General features: G+C 44.1%; 2 protein-coding genes across 4 annotated transcripts in view; one reads left to right on the top strand and one right to left on the bottom strand.

Moving 5' to 3' along the window:
• LOC128898293 (uncharacterized) overlaps positions 1-11,657 on the bottom strand; it is a 48,419-nt gene extending 36,762 nt beyond the window's left edge. Inside the window, exons 1-2 of the mRNA XM_054171277.1 lie at positions 11,615-11,657; positions 10,610-11,279 (exon numbers count right to left, since the gene is read on the bottom strand). Of these exons, the coding sequence (XP_054027252.1) occupies positions 10,610-11,279; positions 11,615-11,657 (713 nt within the window). The remainder of the gene's footprint in view (positions 1-10,609; positions 11,280-11,614) is intronic.
• CTDSPL (CTD small phosphatase like) overlaps positions 11,564-25,288 on the top strand; it is an 80,778-nt gene continuing 67,053 nt past the window's right edge. For all 3 annotated transcript variants that reach the window (XM_009899114.2, XM_009899113.2, XM_009899111.2), the window contains exon 1: positions 11,564-11,742. In XM_009899114.2, the coding sequence (XP_009897416.1) occupies positions 11,667-11,742 (76 nt within the window). In that variant the 5' untranslated portion in view covers positions 11,564-11,666. The remainder of the gene's footprint in view (positions 11,743-25,288) is intronic.

Here is a 25,288-nt window from a genome sequence, read left to right as displayed (position 1 = left end):
AATGCCTGACAGCAGATAATGAATAGTGTACTTCGCTCACAATTCACAAATGCTCCAGGGTTTCTGCATTGTAAACTACCAGGCCAACTCACTGAAGGAGTACATTGAAATAACGTTCCCCAAAGCAGCAGGATTTCAGCTCTTTCTCTATAGGCTACAGTTTAATTTCCCTAAATCAAAGCAGTACAGGTCAAGCAGGTGTCCTGGAGCTGCTTGTTGGTTTTGACTCGGGTCCAGGCAGTCTGCAAATACCACCCAAGGCCTCAGCCACAAATTCCTCCTTCGGGAGAGAGCCTGGGGGGGGTTTCCCTGTGAGGTCAAACCCCAGCTTTCCCAAAAGGCACTACCACTCCATGAGCCAGGCACTTCCACTTGGAGCTGGAGCTGCACAAAAACTTGCAAATAATAACCCCCGTGGTCACATAAATAGCAGCCAATGGAAACCAAGTAATTCATTTCTCAATATATTGGCCAACAGACTGTCTTAATTATTTAACTATTCTGGTAAAAGATAATGCATGAAGAACGTAAATGGTGCGTGGATCTTGCACAGGGCCTCCAGCCAAGGGGAAATTTCACACAAAACACCAGGCAGTTTGAAGTCTTCTCTGCATGCAAATGGAACAGAGTATGCTCCTGCTCCAGGGAGCTGCAGGATGACTAGCCAGGGGCAAAGCATTGCAAATGATGCTTGGACCAACACAGCACGACACTGCTTTCCAGCTTCATCAGAGTCTCTAAATGCCAGTTTGGCTTGTACCCAGCCATATTTATCTCCAACAGCTGAATGCAGTGAAAGCATGCAAGGAAAATGTTTCATTTACTGACCCAAGGGAATAATAGAATGGCTTGGGTTGGAAGGGAACCTTTAAAGGTCATCCAGTCCAACCTCCCTGCAGTAAGCAAGGACATCTTCAACTCGATTAGGTTGCTCAGAGCCCCATCCAGCCTGACCTGGAATGTTGCCAGGAATGGGGCATCAACCACTTCTCTGGGCAAGCTGGGCCAGTGTTTCACTACCCCTATTATAAAAACTTTCATCCTTCTATTTGGTGTAAATCTCTCCCCATTTTAGTTTAAAACCATCACCCCTTGCCCTGTCACAACAGGTCCTGCTAAAAAGATAATTCCCCATCTTTTATAGGCCCCAAGGCTGCTTTCTCCTGGAAAGCTGTTCTGGGTTACACCCATCCTGAGGAGGCTGCTGAGAGAGCCCTGCTTTCCCCAGGGGACAAAAGAAACCTGATCCAGGTGAACAGAGAGGGACTTGGTTTCCCCTTCCCAGCAGAAGGGGTCCCCCAGCTCAAGGGTGGTCTATTCTACTCCCTATAACAAGAAGGACACTGCTGCCATTTGCCCTCTTTCTTCTGCCTTGCCTGCTGGAGAGGACCAACACCTGCAGCCAGGCTCCTGATTCTTCCATGTGGTCAGGCCTGGCCTCTCCCTTCTGCACCCATGCTTCTCTAAAGGACTGAAATCCATGCACATCCAGGGAAATACAAACAATCCAGGCTTGGTTTTGTATATTTTCCCACTTATCCTTATTCCTTACCCTTGTAAACCCTCCCTGTTACTGAGATATATATATATATATATAAATTACTTCCACTACTTCCAAACTGACTCCAGATTATTTTTGGTAGATTTACCTCCTTCTCTTTTCCTCTCCCCCCCCTTTTTTTTTTGCTTCTCTCCTTTTTCCTTATCAGGGAAGGGGGGGGACGGGACAGGGGAGGCATTCTCTACTGCTACCATCTGAGCTATTAAACTCCAGTTCAGGCTCAAACCACTACAAAAGCCTAGGAGAAAGTGAAATGTAGAATAGCTGTCAAGTGAAGTTTGGAGAAAATCACCCAAGAACATCAAGATGTAGATGTCACCGATGAGCATCTGAGAGACAATCATGTACAGAACGCTTTACCCACCACAGACAAGGGAAAAATTATTTGGCTTGAGATATTTGTTCTTCACAGGTTGATCTTTCAACCAATTAATTGAATTAATATGGCATAGCAGTCTCTGGAGCACTCAACACTTTGCAACTGTGTGAAGTCTGTTGCCGTGGCAGACCTGCCCACACGTCTGCAGCTAATAGAGCTACAATCTATTTGCTTCCATTTACAGACGCGACTTTGCTAGCTGTAAACGACAGCAATGGCACTCACAAAGTTGGTGGCCTGAGGCAGGCTTCAAGTTTTGGATGGCACATGTGAGAATCCCAGTTCCTCACAGAATCATAGAATTATGAGGGTTGGAAAGGACCTCAAGGATCATCTAGTTCCAACCCCTCCGCCATGGGCAGGGACACCTCACACTAGACCAGGTTGCTCAGAGTCACATTCAACCTGGCCTTAAAAACCTCCAGGCATGGGGCTTCTACCACCTCCCTGCATCCTACTGGTTTGGTGGCTCCAAAAATAAGCAAGCAGTGGCTTCCTGCCGCCCCCTTGACACAGCACCAGTTAAGTTTTCACACCTGGCACCTCTCCAACAAAGGATTGCCCTGTGGCTGTGTGAGCTGGTAGTACACACTGTGTACTACCTACTGCCTCTGTGTCTGCTCACAGGGCTGAGCTCCTGCATCCCAGTAGGCCACTTGGTGCCTGATGGGTGGGTGGTAGGACCAGGAATTATGGACTTTGCCTATCTTCCAGTAGTACACAACACAGCACATTACATTCCTTCCTGTGTCTTTATCAGGTTGATTTTCAAGATCTTAAAGGATCGCTTCAATCTCAGAGTAGAGAGGTAGCAGAGTGGGCAGTCCTAGCTCTGCCAGAAATTGCCAGTGTTGTCTCAGCTGAATTGCTCTTTCTATGCTTCAGTTTTCCACATGAAATCATATTTCCTTTTACAATTAAACTGTAAATCTTTAGGCTTTGGGTCACTTCTTACCACTCTTTGTACAGAATCCAACAGAATGAGACTAATTTTGAAAAGATTATTGAGTTATCTTCATTTCACCATCAAATTCTTTTATTAACCTCAATTTCATCTTGGGTGTGCTCAGCTGCCTCTGCCCACACAGCACTTATGTGCATCTCCTGATGCTTAGACCCTTCTGTTACTTCTAGATATTTATCAGAGAACCTGTTCCATGGCCATTTTAGTGGAATACAAATTCTGCAGTGAAAAGGGTAGGGCATCTACCCCAAACTATACCTGAATGACCTGTGTCTCCTGCTGTGGGAGTCACCAGGAACCAGGCATGAAGCAGCACCGCCATAGCACTGCATATTCTGGAAAATGAATATATATTTAGAGCTCCTGGTGTCCACTGGACTTCTTTTCATTACACAGGTGGCAAAAGGAACAACTGGAGAAGAAAACAATACTGCTCCCAAGCACAGCCACAGAGCTTTCCTCTGCTTTTCCAATATTTAAAACATTTTCCAGTATTTTCCCCAGCAAATGCCACCAAGTTTCTTTGCAGCTCTCCAGCTGTAGATCACCCCACATTTGAAATTCCCTGCTAGGAAATTTTCCAGGGGAAAGCCACTAAGATCAAAAAACTGAAAGTTGTTTGGAGCTTTTCTTTAAGGATTTTCTATTTCCTACCCTTTCTGTGGTTCATTTTCCTTTACTCTGCCTTACCAATTCCTCCATCTGTCTGTCTCCCTCATAGCTGGTGTAGAGAATTCACACATGCCTAAGGCTGCCTTTCAGTACCTCTGCAGATAACTTCTCTTTTCCTCACTCAAGTCTACCTATTTCAAGTCCATTTTCTCTACGTCCAGCCACATGGATCACCCCACCACGTGAGACATGCTCTTTCCCATTCTTAGCACTCTGGTGTTCCACTGGTAGCCATGTGAACCGATTTTCAATCAAAGACATGGTGAGAGTGGCAAGCAACACAGCTCCAAGAACTTCAAAGGGAGCTTGTGGTTTTCATGCTAGCATTTTTTGTGGTAGTCATTCACTGCTAGTTAGGTCTAGTATCAGCCCTAACCAATCAAGCCACATCACTTTCCAAAGCCAGCCCATAATTAAGAAGGCCAATAGACTCTCGGTGATGATGCAATGATGCATTCTCAGGTGCTCTTCTAGGAATAAGGTCAAAAGCTAAGTTACCATTTGTGCAATTTGAAATGAATGGCATAAAATCAGGCACTGACTAGAATTTCTCATTGCAATTCTTAATCGTTCTGACTTTATTTTCTCCAGCAGTCAGCAGGTTCTTCTTCTGAGAAGCCCTTTCAAAGAGGAATTAGATGGATACTTTACCATGACTATCAGTTGACTCAGCTGACAGGACATTGCACCTACATGACCTTTCCTGTCCCTCACTCCTCCTCTTCTGTTTCTCAATTAGGCCAAATTCTACTGCCTTTATTCATGCTATTGCTTTATTTCATAGCTCAAACCAATGATTTCGGTAGTGACTCCTAGAATAAATTACCACTTTGGTGTGCCAAGATGACCTGAAGTCCTTGCTGAGGGCTGTTTCGGGCCTTTGTCATGCCTCTCTTATCCCATTTCATCATCCACAAAGCCAGGACTTTCTCACAGCTCATCAGCTGGTTCCCCCAGTATCAGTAGACAAGTATCTTCCCGTGTTTACTGTGCTTAATGGGAAAGCATAACCGCATCACTAACGTGGCATGCATCTTCTGGCACACTTCTTTAGTGTTCCCATCACGTATCTATCAGTGAGAACAGTACTTGCTGTCCTGTTTCAAGGAGGCAAGTTTTATATGTGACAATGTTTGTGTTGATCAATGCCCCACTGAATCAAGTATTACATTAATATCTCCCACATCCTGAGGAATAAAAGCCAGATTTTTTAATAATGGATACCAGCAACTGAAATGAGAATTCAGAACATTTAGAAGCATTTGAAAGTATGAACCTCTTCAGAGTGACTAAAACATCATGTACCTATCCTATTTTCCTCCTATGAAAGCCTAGCCAATTCAGCAGATCACTTAAGTGCTGTGAAGATAGCCACTTGAGATGGTAGAGCTTAGTTATGGAGCCTTCCTCTTGGAAGCCATCTGGGACATTCACAGGTATAAACCACAGAGCAAAAAACCAATTGCTTACCACTTCTGTCTTGGAAAGAATACCAACACAATGTCAAATCCCCAAAAGATAGGGAATGCCAGAGTTAAGATGATCATGACCTAGTCTGGAAAGGACAAGCTGCTACACTTGATGCTGTGTAGCCTCAGGGGAATGTGCAGTAACTGGTTACCCCAGTGCCCTATAAAACCTACTCCCAGGCTTTCCACAGTTGCTATTAATAGGAGTTATAAACAGCCACAGAACCATAACACGAGATTAGCTGTCATTATATCTGTTTCACAGATAAACTAGCTGACAACCAGCAAAACTGAAATGGAAACCAAGCCTCTACAGCCGTGTTGGTAGGAATGCTACAGCAGGGTACTGCAGAACAGAGTGCTCACAATGGGTAACCAGATAAGGGCAAAGCAAAGTTTTATCTCCTTCCTCTGCTGTGCTGAAGTGAAATAGAAGTATAGCCAAAATGAAAGTCCTGCTACTGTTGTCAAGACTTTACTGTGGTCTCCTGCTGACACAGAACTCCCACCTCTCATCTCTGACCAACAGCAAAAAGCTATAGCATGGATCTGGTCTAAGGCTGCAGATAGGCAGGCAATTACACAACTTAAAGATGCTATGGTCTCCTAAATGGTTGTTTCTGCCCTGTGGTATCGCTTCTATAGTTTAAAAGGTTCAGAGTAAGCCCTAATTTTGTTTAGGCCAAATTAATTAGGCTAAAGAATTTAAATAGTTGCCTTGAGACATCTGGTTTTTCACTAAGTGGGAGCTTTCTTATAATTGTCTCTTCTAGCTGAATTCTGCTGGCATCTCACCTCCAGCTGTAAGATATTGATGAGCACCTCAGGACAGTGGGACAATATTTAAACTTCAGCATATGAAGCAGAAGATGCAACCACCACACCCAGTGAATAGGAGGCTTCACTAATCTTTGAAAAGGCTGGAACATGATATGGTTGCTTGATTAAGAAAAAAAAAAAAGCAGGCTCTATTATTTGCAACCAGGGAAGACGGGATAGAACACTTGTAGGTCACCAGGTGATGAGCTCTACAGCAGCTAAATTCAACCCTGCATGAAAATTATAGCCAGGCATTTTAATTCTGTGTTTGCTTCGCACTGGATTGAGGACTTTTCAGGCATAATTTGTGATGAACGTGTCTAGAAACTGGCACAACCAGGCCTCAGTTTAGTTGGGTTCCTTTATCAAAGCTTCTGGATTAAGAGTCTATAGGAATTTGGAGTGGAAGACAAATTGTTAACCTGAGTTAAAAAACCACTCACCTTACTAATTTAACCCACACTAAGGACATGCTTTTGGACTTGATGATCTTTTCCAAGCAAAATGATTCTCTGATTCTATTTTCTCCTGTCATATGCACGATGAAAAGGCAAAGAGAATAAACAATGATAAAAAAAAAACCCACCCCAACAATAACCCCAAGGACTGAAAATCTGCAGTGTTATTTTTTCCAGATGAATTTTTATTGGGGAGTAAGAAAGGAGACAATTTATGTTACAGTTTTTGAAAGCAGGTTTCATGAATCTTCCTCAGCTTGACAGTAATACCGCTTCCTCCCTAACAACTCAGCCTGAAACAGACAACTCATAATGTTAACATTAGGTACAGTTACAGTTGACTGAAAAGGAGACTTAGAATGGAAATTGTTATGCAACTGCTACTTCATGAATTGCTGCCAGATCTGAAGATAATGTTAAAAGCAGCCATTTTCTTCTGATTGATTTGGTACTCTCTTATCCCTGTGGAATGACAACACTAACCTCTAAGTAATAATATTGCTTGGAGTTTTCTCACTTCTTTTTGCAGAGAAAAGAGACAAACACATTACAGTCAAAGGCACAACATCTTTGGAATGCACAGCATTTGGTGAAAGTCAAAGTGATCAAATAAGTACTGGTTTAATAAATTCTGCTATACACATATATTCCAACAGGGAATATGCTGTTTCACTTTGGTGAAAGCAGAGTCCCAGCACACTTAATGCTGTCCTGTCTTCTCATCAAAATCTCTTATGCCATATCAAATAGGTCACTGCACTGAAATCACAGCTACACTTTAAGTAGCACTTTTTAAGGGAGATTGCATTAACTTTATGAATGAGTCATAAAATGGGAACTCCATAACGTTGTATTGACATGGTTTTACTGTTGCAATTTACCATTGTAATGGCACTATTTAGGAAACAACAAATGAACTGCAATGAGATAATTAAGGAATAATCTCCATTACTTTGAAGTATACAAAGCAATAAACAGCTGCCAAAACTGATTAATAGCTGAAGTGAACTTAAGACATTTAATCAATCTAATAAACCATTTATTGCCAGAATATAGTGGCTTAGACTAACTATGAGACATTTATCTTAGGGATACAAACCACAGTATTTTCCTTTTTTTAGGATGTAATATCATGAGACCTTGATTGTTCTTCCATTAAAGTCAAGGATAAAACTCCCATTGTGGGCCCAGGGTCAAGCCTTCACTGAGCTGTTATCAATGAAAATAAATGTTTCCTTTTAATGCAGAACAGGTCTGCCAAAAAAAAAAACCCTCCCCTCTCTCCCCCCCTCCATATAAAACATCCTATGGCATTGAAAGGGGGACTCATTTTAGTGGCAAGGACGAATGTCAAGAGTCATGATGAAAATCTAGATCTCCCACTAGTACTTGAATTACAATTTCCTGCAAAGTATTGTTTCGTCTGTGCCTCCACCCTCTACTTGTAACAGGGAGATGAAACCATTCACTTGTTACATGGGATTGTCTAGGATTTATTTCATGTGGCATAAAGATACAAAGAATAGAAAGAAACACAGACAGAAGATGATGTACATAGTTTAGTGGCTCTAAAGTAAGAGCAGAAAAGAAACAACATGCTTTTGATTCTGTTACACCTGTTTTGTAACTAGTACAGGAGTGAGGAGGGCAGAAAGGCTGAACAACACTGCTTGGAGGAAGGGACCTGTTCCATACATTTCAGCAGTCCTGTCGGTACAAGCACAGCTGAACTTCCTAAGCTTCCAGTTTGCTTCCCACTGCTCTGCCCATGGACTCTCTCCCACTCGTGGTGTGCTGTCAATCTGATGTTATTCTCTCCACCTTAGGCTGGAGGGATGAGGGACCCTGCATCACAGTGGCAAAGGGTCAAGCAGAGAGAGAGACAAACCCTTCCTGGCATGTTCTCTCACTCTCTGCCACTTTATATACCACCAAAAAAGCAGTTCCCCCTCCAAAGCAAGGCAAGTACCACATTCCTCAGTAAGATAAGTAAGATAAACAGCTAGCTGTTCTACCAGAGCTATACAGCAACAATCTTACCCACATTTAAAACATACATAAGACATCAGCTCAAGGTGAACATTGTAATTGTCAAGCCTTGCAAAACGGGCTTTTCATCAGACAAGGCATTTCTATCTCCTCATACCTGCATAGAAAAGAGGCATTAGAGCACACGTTGTCCTACCACACGCTGTAGTTGCTCTTTCCCTGCAAAGTGGAAGATGTTTCTAGGGCTGGATGGCTCTCAGATTTGCTCTGAAGCAACCCATTTGTCTTAATCCTAGTAGGAAGCTATTTTGGGTTTATCCAACTATAAATGCTGATACAGAAACTCATACCCAATAATAACACAGGTATGAATGTATTGTTTCAGCAAAAGCTTCTATGCAAATTAACCCTCATATAATTAAAAATGCCTCCAGTGTCTGGGTGGGTAAAAGATCAAGCACTTGTTGAATTACAACATAGCCAGTGCTGTGATAAAAGCTTCGTAATAGCTTAGGAGCAGGAGCTCTCAACCTTTGCAGGGAACAGGACTAATTCCATCAGCCAACATGTACCAACTCCTACTCATCTGTGCCCGATCTAACCTGTGAGAGACGGTTTGCAACTGCAGGACTCTTGCCTTGAGAAGCCAAAGCTAAGCAGCAGGTTGAAACTTGCACAATTGGATGCAATGCAAGCAGTGGCATTGCGTTCACTCCCTGTGCAAGTGTTTGTCGTAAGAGCAGGACAGGTAAACCTAAAAGACGAGTCCCAGGAACCTGCCATACTGGTATCTCTGCCTGTAGTGCTGTTCAGGGAGTGTTGGGTCTGTGGGAGAAAACACAGCTAGATTTTGAAATTATTTTTTTTTTCTATGCTGATCAAATGCAGCAATTTGAAAGCTCACAGCAAAACACAAAGATGTGTTGACTGTAGGAACACATTCACTGAGAGCAAAACAAGAGCCCAGAGCTCTAAGCATTTTTTTTGTTTCCCCCTCGGCACTACCAAAGACCACAAATTCCTCAAGGCTGGTCCCACAGTCTGTCTTTCCAGTAAAGCACTGCAACAAGAGCAGCTGCTCACTACTGCTGGAGTCAAATGCAGCGGTCGCTTCTGCAACCTAGCTTGGCATTTGAAATGCCATGGGTTCGCTGCTGTGAAATAAAACTGCCCAGCGCTGCAGCTGGATTTAGATATAGAAATATACTGAAAATACATGGAGGCAATGGCTTTCTTTAAGGCCCCCAAAAGAGAAGTTTTAAGCAGCATTAATAAAAGTCGTATTTTCTGGGTCTATGCCAGCTACAAAGGGATTTTTCTCAATTAATTCATGGAATTGAAGCAACTATCTCCCCTCTTTGCAGCAAGGTTGTGATAGAGGCTTGTGTATACATTAGGAATATTTGTGTTTTTTCCTAGGAAAGAAAGGCGGTGTAATTCTTTAACTAAATACATGACCCTGCTTTCTAAATGGTTTTCTCTTGATTTTACACTGATGACAGCCCCACAAAAGAGCCAATATTCCAGAGGGTGTGGGTGTTCCTCCACCAACCTTCCTCACCATCACCTCTAAGATTTCCAGGGAGGTGGTGGAGTCACCATCACTGGAGGAGATTAGGAAGAGACTGGATGGGGTGCTTGGTGCCATGGTTTAGGTGATTAGATAGTGTTGGATGACAGGTTGGACTCGATGATCTCAAAGGTCTCTTCCAACCTGGTTAATTCGATTCTACGCTAAGATCATGGCTATGGGCAGATAGTCAAGGAAGGGAAGACAGGCAGGGCATGGACACTGCAGTCTGTCACTTGATGCATCAGCAAACAGCAGCATTGAGAATTCCTGGAGTCAGACACCAGAGAAAAGGGAAAGAAAAAAAAAAGGCATTTTCTCTGCGAGAAACTGCCAAGCCTGCCCTTGATATCTTTTGGTTACACACCCGCCTCTGAAAAACACTTCATAGCCACCTGTAAAAGTATTCCACTCTCCACATCTCCTCCTCAGACGACTTACACCCATTCCAAAGAGGAAACCAGCCCCCGCTCAGCACTGCACTGAGGCGGGACATGCCTGAGGCTAGAAATGGCGCCCAAAAGCTTTTCCCGCCTGCCCAAGGCCTCCCGGCTCCCAGGGCCCCCGTGGCCCGCCTCGGGACACGCCCCCTGCTAGCGGCGGAGGGCGAGGCCCTTCCTAACCAATCATAGGTGGCTCCTCCCCCGCCGTAGTCCCGCCGATAATTTCAGCCCCGCCCCCTCGCAGTAGCCTCGCCCCCACCGTTGTAGCCCCGCCCCCTTGTTTACCGCTCAGCGGGGCCCGGGCGCTGCCCCACTCCCACCTCCATGTTGGAGCGTCCCGCGGCGCGGGGGCGGATCGGGGCGGGGCGCGGGCCGCGCCGGGACGGCTGACAGGCTGCGAGCGCGGCGGCAGCGAACGACGGCAGCGGCGGTGGTGGCGGCGGCGGGCTGTGGCGCAGCGCGACTCGGCTCGGCCCCTTTCCCCTCCTTTCCTTCCCTTGCACCGCGCTGCCTACCTCGGCCGCGCACGGCGGCGGCCCGTGACCCGCGAAAGGGGGGAGGAGAGGGAAGAGGAGGAGGAGGAGAGGGAGGAGGGGGCGGCCCGGCGTCGCTCCGCCGAGCCCGCAGCGCTGCCCGCGGGAAGGGGGGTGGGGGGGAGGGAGGGCCGGGGCGGAGGTGTGAGGGGGGCTGGGGAAGGGGGGTACGGGGATGAGATAAGCGCGGAGGAGGTGGAGGGCGGCGGCGGCGGGGGGGTGGGGTATGTAGGGAGTAGGGGCTGTGTCGGGGGACGCGCTCGGGGGAGGCCCCGCGGGGCGGCTCAGGTGGATGCGGGGGGCGGCGTGAGGCGGGGGCTCGCCGCGGGGGGAGGCGCGGCGCGGAGGGCCGGGGGCACTTCCCCCGCCTCGGGAGGCGGTGGCGGCTGCGGTGGGGGCTCGTGGGGAGTGTTGTGGAGAAGCTTCCCGGAAGGGTGAATTGGATTAATTAGTTGTTGCTGTTTTTTCAAGGGGGGTGTGATTTGGTTTCACCCCCCCTTCCCCCCCCCCCCCCCCTCCGTGGACAATTGGTGGCTGGAGAAGGCGGCGGTGGCAACGCTACCGGAGGGGCCCCTGTGCGCGGTGCTCCCCCTTTCCCTCCCCTTCCCCCCTTTCCCCCCCCCTCCCCCCCCAGCTTGGCTTCGCTCCTGGAGGAGTTGGGGGTGTGGGGTTTTGGGTTTCTTTTTTTTTTTTGTTTGTTAAACACAAATCTGCATATTGATTTTTAAACAAACAAACACACACATCCCCCCCGCACACACGCCTGCCTCTGGGAGGGAAGTAGCCAGGTGGAATCTCATTCTGTTTCCATGGACAACCCGTCCATTATCACCCAGGTGACTAACCCCAAAGAGGAGGAGATCCTGTCCTGCACTCAGGATAAAGGTGAGCTACCTTCTCTTTTCCCCACGTTTTGGTTTATTGTTTGGTTGTTTTGTTGTTTGTTTTGGGGGTTGTTTTTTTTTTTCTGGAAATCCCCGCTTAAAAATGCCCGTAGTAGCAATTTACATTCTTCAGCGACCCTGTAATCCTCTCTCTAGGCTGTTGGGAATAGAGAAGGGTCTTGCTGCGCTTGAGGTTGCTTCTGGCGGGATGAAAATGTTTGTATCGAGTCTCTGAAACTGCTTGTTGGATAGAGCCGGGAACTTGTTACAGTCTTTAAATACTGAGTGTAATCAGTTATTTAAATACTCTTGTTCCTTGAGGGTCTGCAACGTAACTTTGTAAGGCTGTCACTGTGCAGTTAGTGCCCTGCTTCAGGGAACGAATACCGGCGCTGGATGTCTTGGAAGGTTTTGAAATCTCGGCTGTAAAGATTTTACAATTTTTCCCTCCATTTTTTTTTTTTGATGGAGGAAAAAAAAAAACAGAAAAAAAGATTTCCTGATTTCTTTTCACTTTCCTGCAATTCTCCCTGCCTCACGTTTAAGAATCTCAGGTTTGTTGTTGGAGGATACTTGTGTGCCTTGGAAGGAAGCATGGGCTGCTTTTAAAAGCAGGCTCTATTTACTCTGCAGATAAATAGTTGCTGCTTGCGTAAGCCATCACGCTGGGGTTGCGTTTTACTCCAAAATAAGATGAATCCAGCCTGGCCAAAAGAACTCTTCAAAAGTCTAGATGTTGCCGGTTGCCCTTAACCTTGTTTCCTTTCGGAAGCCCAGCGGGGTTTTGAGCTCTTAAGTGGTTGTGTCCTTGCAGGTGGCCATGAGTGAGGTGTGGGTAAGCGGGAGCCTGGAGTTTGGGGGAGTTGCATGTGCTTGCTCACAGATTTTGGAAGTTATTTGGATGTCAGGCTTATGCTTTGTTACAGTCAAAAGGGTAGAAAGGAGAAAAAGAACAGAAATTAGCAGTAGAGTGTGGTGTGATGTTCTATAGTCGGCAGGGTAATAGACCTCCAAGTGGTCTTCTAAAACTGGTAGAATCATTCATCCCTCCCTAAAATTGATGCCTTTAGTAACCAGAAAGCTTCCATTTGCGTGTGGCTCATCTTGTAAATAGTGAGGGGTCCTATAGTGTTGAAGTTGCTCCCTCTTACTTTGAAGCAAAAGGCTGTACGTGAACTCTGTCTTCTCCTCTCAGCAAGGCTGACTGCAGAAGTAGTATGGAGGCAGATTAGAAAAGCCAAAAGCCTTCAGGTTGGGGGATGTTTGAACAAAAATTTTTCTGTTTGCTTGTTCAGCATAGGAGTGCTCATGTAACTTCAGTCCAGGCTGCTTGTGAAGTGGCACTAACAGCATGAGGCCTTGTTTGTCTCAAGATTTTTGGTGTTTCCCTCCATTTTGGCAATGTTGATCCTGGGGGATCTACAGAGAGCGAGGTGGTGGTGCTCTGCCTATGACGTCTCCTGAGACCTGCTTTAGGGCTGATACAGCGCTCAGATGTTGTGGTGGTCTTAATGGCCTGCTCCGTTGTACATACTGGAAGGAACTTTGTCAATATTATTAACAGCTGCTTGAAATTCTACTGTAAAAAAGCCAGTTGGGACAAGTGGAAGAAAATGGACAGCTCAAAAGAAGAGTAACCATCCACATCAAACAAGTGTCTTCAGAGTCCTCGGTACAGCTCGCTACGCTAGCGAAAATATGCATATAACTTGCATAACTATGCAGCAACTTGCATAATGTGCTTTCTGTTCTTGCTGGTGGTTTGTCTTTGGCAGAAAATCACCATGGGCTTAATTGCATAGCAGGGGCTTTACTGGCTGCCTGTTAACGGTGGGCTGGGGGAAGAGTGGAAAGAGGGCAGTTGGAGTTTGAGACAAGAGGTAACTTCAACGTGATCTCAGTAGAGGAGGTGGATTAATTCTTTTTCATATATATATATATTTAATGTGGTTAAAGTGCATGCTTTGGATTGACTGTGTGCTCTGTGGTGAGACTCAAATCACGCCAGAGCAACTTTTGCAGAAAGAGAATTGCAGGTCTGTCTGTCCTGGGCTCTGGAAGGAGAGAGCTGCTGGCTCCTGCCTCTCCCAGTACCGGTTTTCCCACTGCTCGAGGTACAGAGCTTGTGAAAACCCGTTGTGCTGCCTGCCTGCCCTGTGTGGCTCCGTATCACGTCACCCCATTTTCTGTTACATTTCTTAACAGTTTGAGCAAAGCCTTTTGGTCTGGGGAGCTGTGAGAGAGCCCAAAGCAGACGGGATGAATACAGAGGGGGTCTTAATGGGAGACTGATGTTTGACGTGAGTCTTCACTGCTTATTCAGCTTGAACTGAATGTGTTGGTACAAAATGGCTAATAAATACATTAAGACATAATTAATTAACTCTTTATTTAATGAATAGAAGAATCACCTGCGCCTGGCCTTTGAAATTTGGTAGTACTGTGAATTATTACAGCAGCACTGTCTGTCTGAGCAAAGGCTGTCCAGCATAATGAAAACCTGCTTTTTCCTCCCAGTTTTGCCTTTGGAGGAAGAAATACATTCCAGGGTGTTAAGTGGCATGCAGTGGCTTTGGTAGTCAGGGTTTCATAGGGTTTTGGGAACCTTCTGTGGGTGTTTCTTGTGGAGAAAAAAATATGTATTTTTTCTTGTTCAGCTGCAGGGAAGCAGCTTTGCAGTAGCTGAGCAACTGTTAAATAATGCATGTAGGTACCTTCAAGTTTTTGCTTTATTGTTTTTTTCCAAGATTTTTTTGGAAGCTTTTAATCAGCCAGTGTTGCCTTCCCCCCCAACCCCCCCTTTTTTTTTAAATGTGTTTCTGTTTCAAAAGGCATTTGTGTAGCACATGCTTGTGCCTAATTTCTCTTGTACAAGGGAGCATGATTGGCAAGGATCAGAGCTGTTTTCTGGTCACGGGGCAGTTGTTTTTAGGTAAATATTGTGCTTTAGAAATAAAAATGCCTGAGTATTGCTAATCCAGATGCATTAAAAATTAGCTTTTGAAATAAGCTCTGACAGCTTGTTAAAGAGGAGCTTGTTAATGCTAAGAGGGAAATGTTAACATTTATTTTTGACAAAGAGTGAAACATTTGAAAGGAGGGGAAAAAAAAACCCCAGATCTTGGTACATGAGCCATTCCCTAACATGTTGCCACATGGTGGTGCACTGTATTTAGTTGTCTGTCAAACCAAAAGCTGAGCACTGAAAGTTGCTACAATCATGGTTTTATTATTGTTATTGTAATGTTTGTTCTGAAATGGCTGTGGTGTTCGTGCTGCTGGAGGGATTTGGTCCCTGTCTTTGTTGTTAAATTGGTTCTGGGAAGTAGGAACTCCACATTCTCCCCGCTGGAAGCGATACGTAGGTGCTGAAAAATATTTTGAGCATTGAATTCCTGGAGAGTGTAAGTCCCTGTTAGTTTTTTAAGTGATGAAAATAGTTGTTCTTCACAGAAGTATTGCATGTTGTGGCCATTTGGCTCTTCTGGAAATTGGAAACATTAACAGGAGTAGTAACTTGAAATTAAAATGGAGACTTAAGTATGTGAGAAGGGGTTTGTGACATCAGCAATAAATGTGAGCAACCAAGAAAAACATGAAGAAAAGCTGCAAAGAGGAAAAACTGGGAAATCTGACTCTCCAGATAATCAAGTCTTACAGATACTGTTAGCTGTTTATTTTATATGGAAAGTTTTAGTGTTTATGAATTAGTTGAACCAATGGTCTGTAATGTGAAATCTATACAGTTGAATCTGTAGAAAACTGTGCAATACTAAAGGTAATACAGGGAGCATGAGCACAGCTGGGTAAATAGGCATTCAGTCCAAAGAAGTGAATTTCCCTTTCTTACCTACATGTTTTAATTTCATGCTTGTTAAGTGATGCAGATTCTTGGCTGTTTCCATGTACCAAGTTGAGTAGTGGCGTAACAATTGCCCGGTCCTCCTTCAGGTACCAGATACTTCAGAGTTTGGTGGTGTGCTTTCTATCTTCATCTTTCATGACTCCTATAAAATTAGTCTACTAGCTGAGCATCTGTTTTCTTTTATTTGGAATAACTGAATGTTTTAGAGTCCCTACAGAAGTATATTTTCTTCTGCAATAAATTATTGGAAGGATTCATGGTGGATCCTAAGCCATTAATTATCTTTTCCTTTTTTAATGGCCACTGTAATTCCCCAAGGATGTTTCCACAGACAGGCCAACTTTTTACCTTGCTGTCTTTCAATTAAAATTGGAAAAAAAACCAGCCATGAGACCAGTTTTCATTATCATTTAAATCAACAGTTTCTTCAGATCTCAGATTGAAAGCCAAAATAAATGTCTTTGTGTCTCCAATAATAAGCATTTTGAAAGCAGGCGATGCTCTGAATGTTCTTTTTGTTGCCATTACGTCACCAGGATTCAGAGTACTCAGCTGAAGATATGTTAATGCTCCTGAGACGCTGGCTCAAGGAATTTTTATCATCTTGACTTCAGAATTTTAACTTTCAAACCCCATTTTAAAATAGAACATCGATGTGGACCCCACTCCGGCGCTACGTCGGAATGTGAATTGCTCGCCGAGGGTCAAATTTTAAATCATTAACTAATGACATAGCTGTTATATGAAACCAGAGTAACTATACAGTAGGTTTTATGTTCCAGGGAGACTGTGGCGACCTGTAGTAACCCAAAATTTGATTTAGGATGGCAGTTAACAGGCTGAAGTGTACTGGCAGTGAAGTGAATGATGATTTGCATGAACATCTGATAATTCAGCCTGTGTCTGGAAGCTGCGGCGTTATCCTTTCTTCGTGCTGCGTGTCGTCTCAAATCCTTACTTGTTTCAGTGCAGTGCTTTTAACTGAAGCGTTCAGAAGTTGAGCATGCCTGTAAAACCCAAAGTTGACCTACATTTTTGTCAATTCAGCATTCAGAAATGCAAATAGCATTTTCTGACATAATCAGTAAAACGCAGCGTGATCGATGCTACGCTTCGGCTTTTGGAATTTAATCGGAGCATTACAAATAAGCCTCGGGATAGCGGGTCCCTGCTTGGTGCTTTAAAGTGATATGAAACCAAAGTGCTGAGAGAGTGAAAGGTAAGAGAAATCAACCTCACTTACTTGGTCACTGGTGGTGAAAGGCATTCCTGCTTACCTGGTGGATAGGTTTAACAGTGGGAAGCTTATTTTTTTTCTGGCATGGAGCACTTAATTTGTGAATCTTACTATCTTGCAAAAGTCATTGTTCAACTTGAAAACTTGCAGTTCTAGCCTGCAACTCTTGTATCTCTCAAACCTTAAATATTCCCTCTGTAAGCAAGTGCATCTTTGTTTTCTAGTGGATTTTGAGCTGGGGGGACTTGCTGGCAATGGCTGCCATGGTTGCTGCTCAGTATTATGTTTGCCATTAAAAATGGAGTTTGAGGCAAATTTGGATATAGAAATGTTAACTTGGGGAGTGAATTTGTCTGTTACTCAATGGACAACTTTGGGTGGATTAATTTGAATTCTATTTGAAATGTTTCTCTCCACAAACAGGAGAAGCAAAGATGGATCTAAGCCTCTCTACATTCTTCCTTAGGTTTTTACTCGCAGTGTGGATCAGTAGGGGAGGATGTGGCTCATGCTTACAGTACCCTTTCAGTACTTAAAGGGGGTTAGATTTAGATTAGATACTAGGAAGAAATTCTTTGCTGTGAGGGTAGTGAGACATGGCAACAGGTTGCCCAGAGAAGTGGTGTATCCCTCATCAATGGAAGTGTTCAAGGCCAGACTGGATGGAATATTGAACATCCTGGTCTATTGGAAGGTGCCCCTGCCCATGACAGGGGAGTTGGAATGAGATGACGTTTAGGGTCTCTTCCAGCCCAAACCATTCTGTGATTTCCATTCTATGACTTTTATTCCTTCTCCCTGTCTGGGGAATACACCTTGCTGTGAGAGAAGTTGGGCAGGAAGGAGAAGAATGCTGTCCAAATGTTCCAGCCCATTTGAGAGACAGAGCAGTGTGGGCCTATCTGAGGGACAGAGGGAATGAAGTCTTGGCTCTTGTGGGCTACTGAGCCCATATGGAGACTGACAGTGGGACAGGAAAAGGATTTAGTGTCTGTAGAGGCTTCCAACATGCTCTGACCTCATCCTTCCTTGTACCACTCCTGGTCAGTAAGTAGCCTCATGACAAAGTCAGTGGGTCCTTGTCCTGGAGTGTTCCCATATCCCAGTTCATAAGTGTATCCAGAAAGGGGCAGGGGTATTCCAAGCTCTAATAGTAGGATGGCTGATAGAGTTAATGAGCAAGCCTACTCGAATGTTTGAAGACCACCTCTGGACTGCTAGTAATGATTGCATACCTATTGAGTCCTGGCTGGAAAATCTCTCAAAAATGCTCTGCAGCATCTCAGAAACCTTCATGTGTCTATTCTATGGAATGATGTTGACATAAGCTGTATTTTCAGTGCTCATCTTCTTGGCCAGGAGGCTCAGATAGGATGACATGATACCAGTGGCTTTAAATGCTTTGCTGAACTTCCAGAGCTTTTTTTAAGGGGCTGCAGGCAGGCACAGAGGAAAGATGCTTTTTGTGCTTTAATGTGTCCAGAGACATTTTAAAGAGTTTTCATGTTGGAAATGTTAATCTTCTATGAGTTCTGCTTTTGGTGGAGTTTAATGGGAGCCTGCTTTATTTTTACTTGGAGAGGTTAAGACATAGAAAGGATATAGGTGTGACAAATACAGAAGGCATAAGTAGCATCTAAATAGATCAAAGGAAAAATACGTTCCACGTGATCTCCTGTGGTATAATTTTGGCCTTTTTTATATTTCTAGAATGTTTCCAGTAAAACAAACAACAACAGAAATCAAAGTGTGTGCTGCACAATCCAGTCCTTTCAGTGCCAGCAACTAGGATGTTAGTGGTAAAAATGCCAGCTTCAGACTAAAGAGCAGAGAAAGTTCTCTGTGGTGTTGGACCTACGTGAAGTCTGTAGGTTTTACTCAGTGGGTTATCCAAATGATCACTTGCATGGAAGTGCCACATCTTTCTTTGTACAAGATAATAAAGTGTGATTTGTAAGAAGAGAAGACTCCATTATTAGAAGTGATTGGCTGTATTAGAAACTGGAATTCTATTCTCTTGAAAATTTATTGAGACTTAAATCTGAATAAATATATGGGAGACTTGGCTTCTAGGATGCTGGTGTTTTCTAAATGAGATTCCCCTCCCTTATTTATTTCTGCAAGAAGGAACTATTATTCTCTTCTGAATGTTTATTAGTGTCTTTGAAGCCTGACAGACAGGGACTAATAAGATTCTGCAGGACAGACTTTGTACAGAAGAGCAACCCCAGATGAAGGATGCCTGATCTGTCAGAACCTACTTCTAAAAACATTTATAAAAATGTGGGGCAGTTTTATAGGCAACAAATATTTCATGAACATCAACCCAAAGTTGCAGTTTATGTATCAGTGCTTTTGTTTGAAGTCAGGTCATCTCTTATAAGTAACTGGTCAGCCAGTTCTCCCAGCTGTTTTCTGCTGCTGTTGCAGGACCTCTTTATTTTCTTGGTAGAAAGTCATGCATTGAATTTTATTCACTGCTGTGCTCTCCCTAATTCCCATAGCTCTCTGGCTTCCTGAGTTGTCCTGCACGATTCCCAGTGGAATTAGCAGTATAACTAACCCTGCTGTTTTCTTCTCTGCTGTAATCAGCAGCAGAAAATGTAAACTTTCTTGTTGATTTGATGACTTGCAAGATTTGAATGTCGTCTTGATGTATAGCTCTCCTCTCCTGGCCTTTGAGAGTCAGAGGCAGGAAGAAAGAGCAATGTCTGCAGCCCATTATGATGAACTCCTAGCCTCAGCAAATCACAGAATGGTGGAGGTTGGAAGCGACCTCTGGAGATTATCTAGTCTGACTCCCCTGCGAAGGCAGGGTCACCCAGAACAGGTTGCCCAGGATCACATCCAGTCAGGTTTTGAATCTCTCCAGAGACTCCACAGTCTGTCTGGGCAGCTTGTTGCAAGTGTTCTGGCACACTCAAAGGAAAGAAGTTATTCCTTATGTTTAGGTAGAACTTCCTGTGCCCGTTGTCCCCTGTGCTATCACTGGGCACCATTGATAAGTGTCTGGCCCCATCCTTTTGACACTTGCCCTTCAGATATTGGTAAGCACTGATAAGATGCCATCTCAATCTTCTCTTTTCTGGGCTAACCAACCCCAGGTCTATCAGCCTCTCCTTGTAAGAGTGTTGCTCCAGTCACTAAATCTTCATCTTCGTAGCCACCGCTGGACTCTGTCCAGTAGTTCCCTGTCTCCCTTGAACTGGGAGATAGATCAGTTCCATCTTCATGGATAAGATACTCTGCCACAACAGATGTTTTTACAGTGGACATATATAGATAATCCAGGCATGTGTTTTTGAAGCAATGTTAATAAAACAGGGGTTTTATAAAGATCTGTATTTCAACAAGTTGTTCCAAGCATTCTTTTCACAGTTTGCATGCAGTGCTGGGATTTTTTTGGTCCACAAAAGCTGTTTTGTATGGACATGCCTGAATATTTACATTCTTGTGTTGGTTACCCATGAATGCACATACGTGTGGTTACTGGGGATCTAAGCAGCTGAAAGCTTTGGGAACATTTGAAGTGGTGGGCATAGACTTTGAAGTTGTTCTGCAGTCTAAGATTTGCTTGAACTGTGAAGCTGTGGTTTTTTGCCCCCCCCCCCCCCCACCAAATGATAGTTCAGGTAGGAGTATTCTGCAAAGGGAGTGGTCAATAGTGACACATTCCTGGAAGATAGTAGTAATTTGTAGTCCCTTCAGCCAAGCACACTGTGAAAGCTCTTGTATTTGCCACAGAGAGAGGAACTTTAAAGAATATCAAGCACCTAAATCAACCTTCACTAAACCTTGACAAAATAAAAAAAGCCCCAACCAAAACCCAGCAAAGGCTTATGTGACTTCTTGCAAACTTTAATAATTTGATGAATGCAGTGTAAAGTCTTCTGGGGAAGACAGTTTAAGCCTGTATTTTAGAGGCCAAGAGGAGGGCTGCTTTCTGTGTTTCTTAACTGCCTAATAAAAATCTAGAAAGATCATAGAATGTTTTGGGTTGGAAGGGACCTTTAAAATTCGACTAGTCCAACTTCCCTGCAGTGAACAGCAACATCTGCAACTAAATCAGGTTACTTATAGCCCCATCCAGCCTGGTTCTAGGGATGGGGCATCTACCACCTCTCCAGTCAGCCTGTCACAGTGTTTCGCCACCTTTCCTTATATCTAGTCTAAATCTTCCATCTTTTAGGTTAAAACCATCACCCTTTGTCCCATCACAACAGGCCCTGCTAAAATGACTGTCCCCAGCTTTGCTACAGGCCCCCTTTATGTACTGAAAAGCCACCAGAAAGTCCCCCAGAACCTTCTTCAGGCTGAACACCTCCAACTCTCTCAGCCTTTCTTCACAGCAGAGGTGTTCCAGTGCCTAGATCATTTTTGTGGCCTCCTCTGGACCTTCCCCAACAAATTCATGGCATTCTTGTTCTGAGGATTCCAGAGCTGGACACAGTACTGTGGGTTGGGGTCTCACCAGAGCAGGATAGATTGGGATGAAGATTGAGGTGGTCATCCTGTGTCTAACACTGGATCACTGTCTTAAAGCCAAGACGTTTATTTCTTTGTACCAGTTGGTTAAAAACCTTGAGTGACTGTTGCACTGTATTTGAAGGGAGGAGGGGCATGAAAAGTATCCATTAAAATGAAGTAAGTGTGCCGGGGCTCTTTCCACAGTGCAGCATGGCTTCAGAGTTAAAGGCAGTATATCCCATTGGGGTAAAAGGAGTTGTCTGCTCGTGCATTGTTCAGGTCACCTCTGTAATCCTTGAAGGTATGGTTGCCAAAACAGTTTATCTGGGAATTCCTAAATAGGATTAACTGGCAGCAGTTTGCATTTATTATAACAAAATGAGTTTTCTGAAGGTACTGAAAAATGCTATTATAAATGTACTGCTCATACTTCAGTGTGTGAACTGTGTGTCATTGGCCTATAGGGAAAGGCAGGGGAAAGAACCTTCCAGTGACCAACTGAGCATCTCAAATATCAGATTCACCTTGAACTCTGGCCAACAGCTTTCCTGGGATGGGTTCTGGGTGCTGGAAGATGATTCCCTCCACCAAGTCCTTTGGTGGCCACCTGCCAGTTCTCCTGACTTTTTATGATGTGAAGCTGGTTTTGTTGAGAATTAATAAGTTAGATTATTTGAGAGTTGTGGAAGTAGAAGGAGGAGAAGGTTATGGTAGTTGGGGAATTAAAAAAGAGAAAAAAAAAAAAAGAAGAGAGTAGTGAATGCAATCTGCAGTGCAATTCATTTGCTAATTACACATTGACATAAATTGAAAAGTCCCAGAAGGAAGGGGGGTTTACAACATAACTGTAAAACAATTTGCATCTGTGTAGAGGTCTGTGCTTATCCACAAAGGAATGAGATTTTAAGTGGATTTGTTTAATCGGGTTTATCCTGAGTACATGGTTGTGAGACTCCTTTTTTCCTCACATTTCAAAATCCCCTGTCTTTCTGGAAGATTCCCTCTTGTGTTGAGATAAAAGATGTCAAGGAAGCGAGAATGATGAAGTTTTAATAGGGGATGCAAGTGAAACCTTAAAAAGCCCGAAGAAATGCCCTTCTTCATTTTAGAGTGGATTGAATGCTTGAATGTTTCTGGCTCCACATTATCATGATAAAACTGTTTAATGCAAACTGTGCCCTGAAATTCAAACACTTTCTTTTCCTGCCCCATAATAAATTTGAAACACTCCAGCAAATTCTTGCTCTCTGTGTTGGAAAGGGCGCTAAAAACTTCAACACACTAACCAGTATTGCTACAAAGAGCATTCCCTGCTTAGGTTGTATTTTTCCTTTGAGTCATGTTATCTTACAGTTGCCACCACTTTTTTTTTTTATCCTTTTTCCTGTTTACAGAAGAAAAATTTGAACAAAACTGGAAATGAAATTTGGCAGCTTTGAAACGGGAATCTGTTCAGATCTCAGTCCTGTATTTACTCGAGCTATTACTGCCATACTTTATTATAATAAATGGCCTGTTCAGCATGGTTCTGGCAGGCAAGTCTGCTCTGAGAGCAGTGGTGTTGAAAATGTTGCTACCTTGGTTGTTCTGGTAGTGATGGATTTTGTAAAATGCCTTTGTTCATCTTGAACAGAATAACTAAATGCTGTTGCTATCTCATGTGATAAAACTGTAAGTTCATTAAAGGAGAAAAATGAGCTTTCAGGAAAATGCAAGAAAGAACTTCAGTAGATTCCTAAGGACCTGGTTTGTCTAGGTGAAGAGAGTCAGGGAACTGCTGGAGAGAGGGTCCAGTGGAGGCTTCAAAGATGCTGAGGGGACTGGAGCATCTTTCTGAGGAAAGCTTGAGAAACTTGGGACTCTTCAGCTTGGTGAAGAACAAATTGAAAGTGGATCTTGTGGATGTTTATCAGTATCCAAAGGATAGGTGTCAAGAAGGTCCAGCCTGATTCTTCTGTGTGGTGCCCAGTGACAGGACAAGGTGCAGTGGGCACAAATGTGAACACAGGAGGTTCCACCCAAGCATAAGGAAAAACCTCTTGACTTTCAGGGACCCAGAGCACTGGTCCAGGCTGCCCAGAGAGGCTGTGGAGTCTCTTCTATGGAGAGATTCAAAACCTTCCTGGACATGGCCTTGTGCAGCCTGCTCTGGTGGCCCTGCTTCAGCAGGGGGGTTGGACTAGATCCAGAGGTCCCTACCAGTCCATGGTTCTCTCTGATCTTTTGTCAAGGTCCTGTTTCCATTAGATGCAGAAGTTGCACTCACTAACAACAATACCACATCTCAAGAGAAAATGAGATCAGAAGGAGGTTTCATTTTCTGCTTTCTGTTCAAAGCATCCTTTCAGGAAATGTCCTAGATAGAAAGAATGAAATTATGCCATTTCATTTCGCACTGTGTAATACATTAGATTAAGCCCTGAAGTGTGAAACTACATTGACCTGTTCTGTTGTGGTTCTGTTCAAATATAGTTTCCACAGGGGCTGTGAGAGCCTGTTGCACCAGATGATTCTGATTCTCCCCTACCCCACTGCCCCCCAAAAGTATTTCACCAATCTCTGTTCAAAGACACTTGCAATCTTCCTAAATTGCATATCTGTAATTATGTATTGGAGCTGTGCAGCATAAAAAAAGTAATTCTAAAACTGGGGGGGGGGGGGAGGGGGGGGGCGAGGCCCAACCAACCAACCAACCAACCAACCAACCAAAGGCAACCAAGAAACCAAAAACCCAAGCAAACTAAGAAACAAAAAAATCCTAGTAATATTAGCAGGGCTAGAAGTTATGTGAAGGAAACTAATCATGAAAATCTCAGCAGGCACCCTTGCAATCACAGGATGTCAGGGTTGGAAGGGACCCAAAGCGACCATCGAGTCCAACCCCCCTGCCAGAGCAGGGCCATACAGTCTAGCTCAGGTCACAGAGGAATGCATCCAGACAGGCCTTGAAAGTCTCCAGAGAAGGAGACTCCACAACTTCTCTGGGGAGCCTGTAATGGTCCCCAGAAGGACATAGCAGTATGACTTTCTGGCAAGATAACCCAGCACCCAGTCTGTGTAAAACACACTCCAGCCCCTTGAGAAAGTGCGACGTTGTATACAAGGATCTGCTTTTGTTTGAGTCGTGTTTGTACTAAAACACAGAAGTAACCCTGGGTTTGTTTTGGAAATGTCTTCAATGTCTGCTAAAGAAAGACTAAAACACACCTGGGCTGGCTCATTGTGGAATATGCTGAGATAGTCCTAAATCCAACCTGTGAAGGTTAGCACCAGCCTAGTTTAGGCTTTGCTTCTCCTTGTTGCTGTGGATGGAAGGGTGTTGGTGTTCACTTCAAGTAATTTTAGATGCCCCTTGGTAAAACTCATTGCTTTGCAGCAGCAATGCACCTAATACTTACAGAACACTTTGCTGGGTTTATTTTACCCTGTGCTAGCGGTGCAAGGTTGAAATAAAATGTTTTTATTGACCACTTGAAATTACCACTTGGAGTCGAGGTGGGAAAGGAAACTGAAAACCTTATGGTGGTGTTTTTGCACTCTTCTCAAGCTATTGTCAGCGCAGTACACGCTGCTCTTTTAAACAGCTCTGCCATTTGTTATTGTGGAGATGATTACTTGAGTCCCGCTGTAGGTGGTCTGTGGATGATAGCCTTTCAGCAAGAAATGGCTTCTTTTTCTCTCCTGCTAATAAGGTCAGGAAAGGTTTCTGGTTTGGGTAATAACCACACAGTTTTGAATGGATAATAATTCTGACTGGAGAGCAGGTTCATGGTTTTCACCTTTCTAATAGCTGATGAGGTGATAGTCAGCTAGCTGCCTGTTAGGAAGTATTTTACAGGAGTAAACAGGCTCTCTTGCTTTAATTAAGACCGTATGTGTGTGGCAGCTGAGCTCATCTGGGATCCCTGTCCTGTATTTTCAGTTACATAGCTGATAAAATGTTGCAGTTGTGGAAATGACTATCAAGTCCTGTAGGCA

The sequence above is a fragment of the Dryobates pubescens genome, chromosome 21 (assembly GCF_014839835.1).
Source record: "Dryobates pubescens isolate bDryPub1 chromosome 21, bDryPub1.pri, whole genome shotgun sequence".
Taxonomy (NCBI): Eukaryota; Metazoa; Chordata; class Aves; order Piciformes; family Picidae; genus Dryobates; species Dryobates pubescens.
This window is presented reverse-complemented; position numbering and strand designations above follow the sequence as displayed.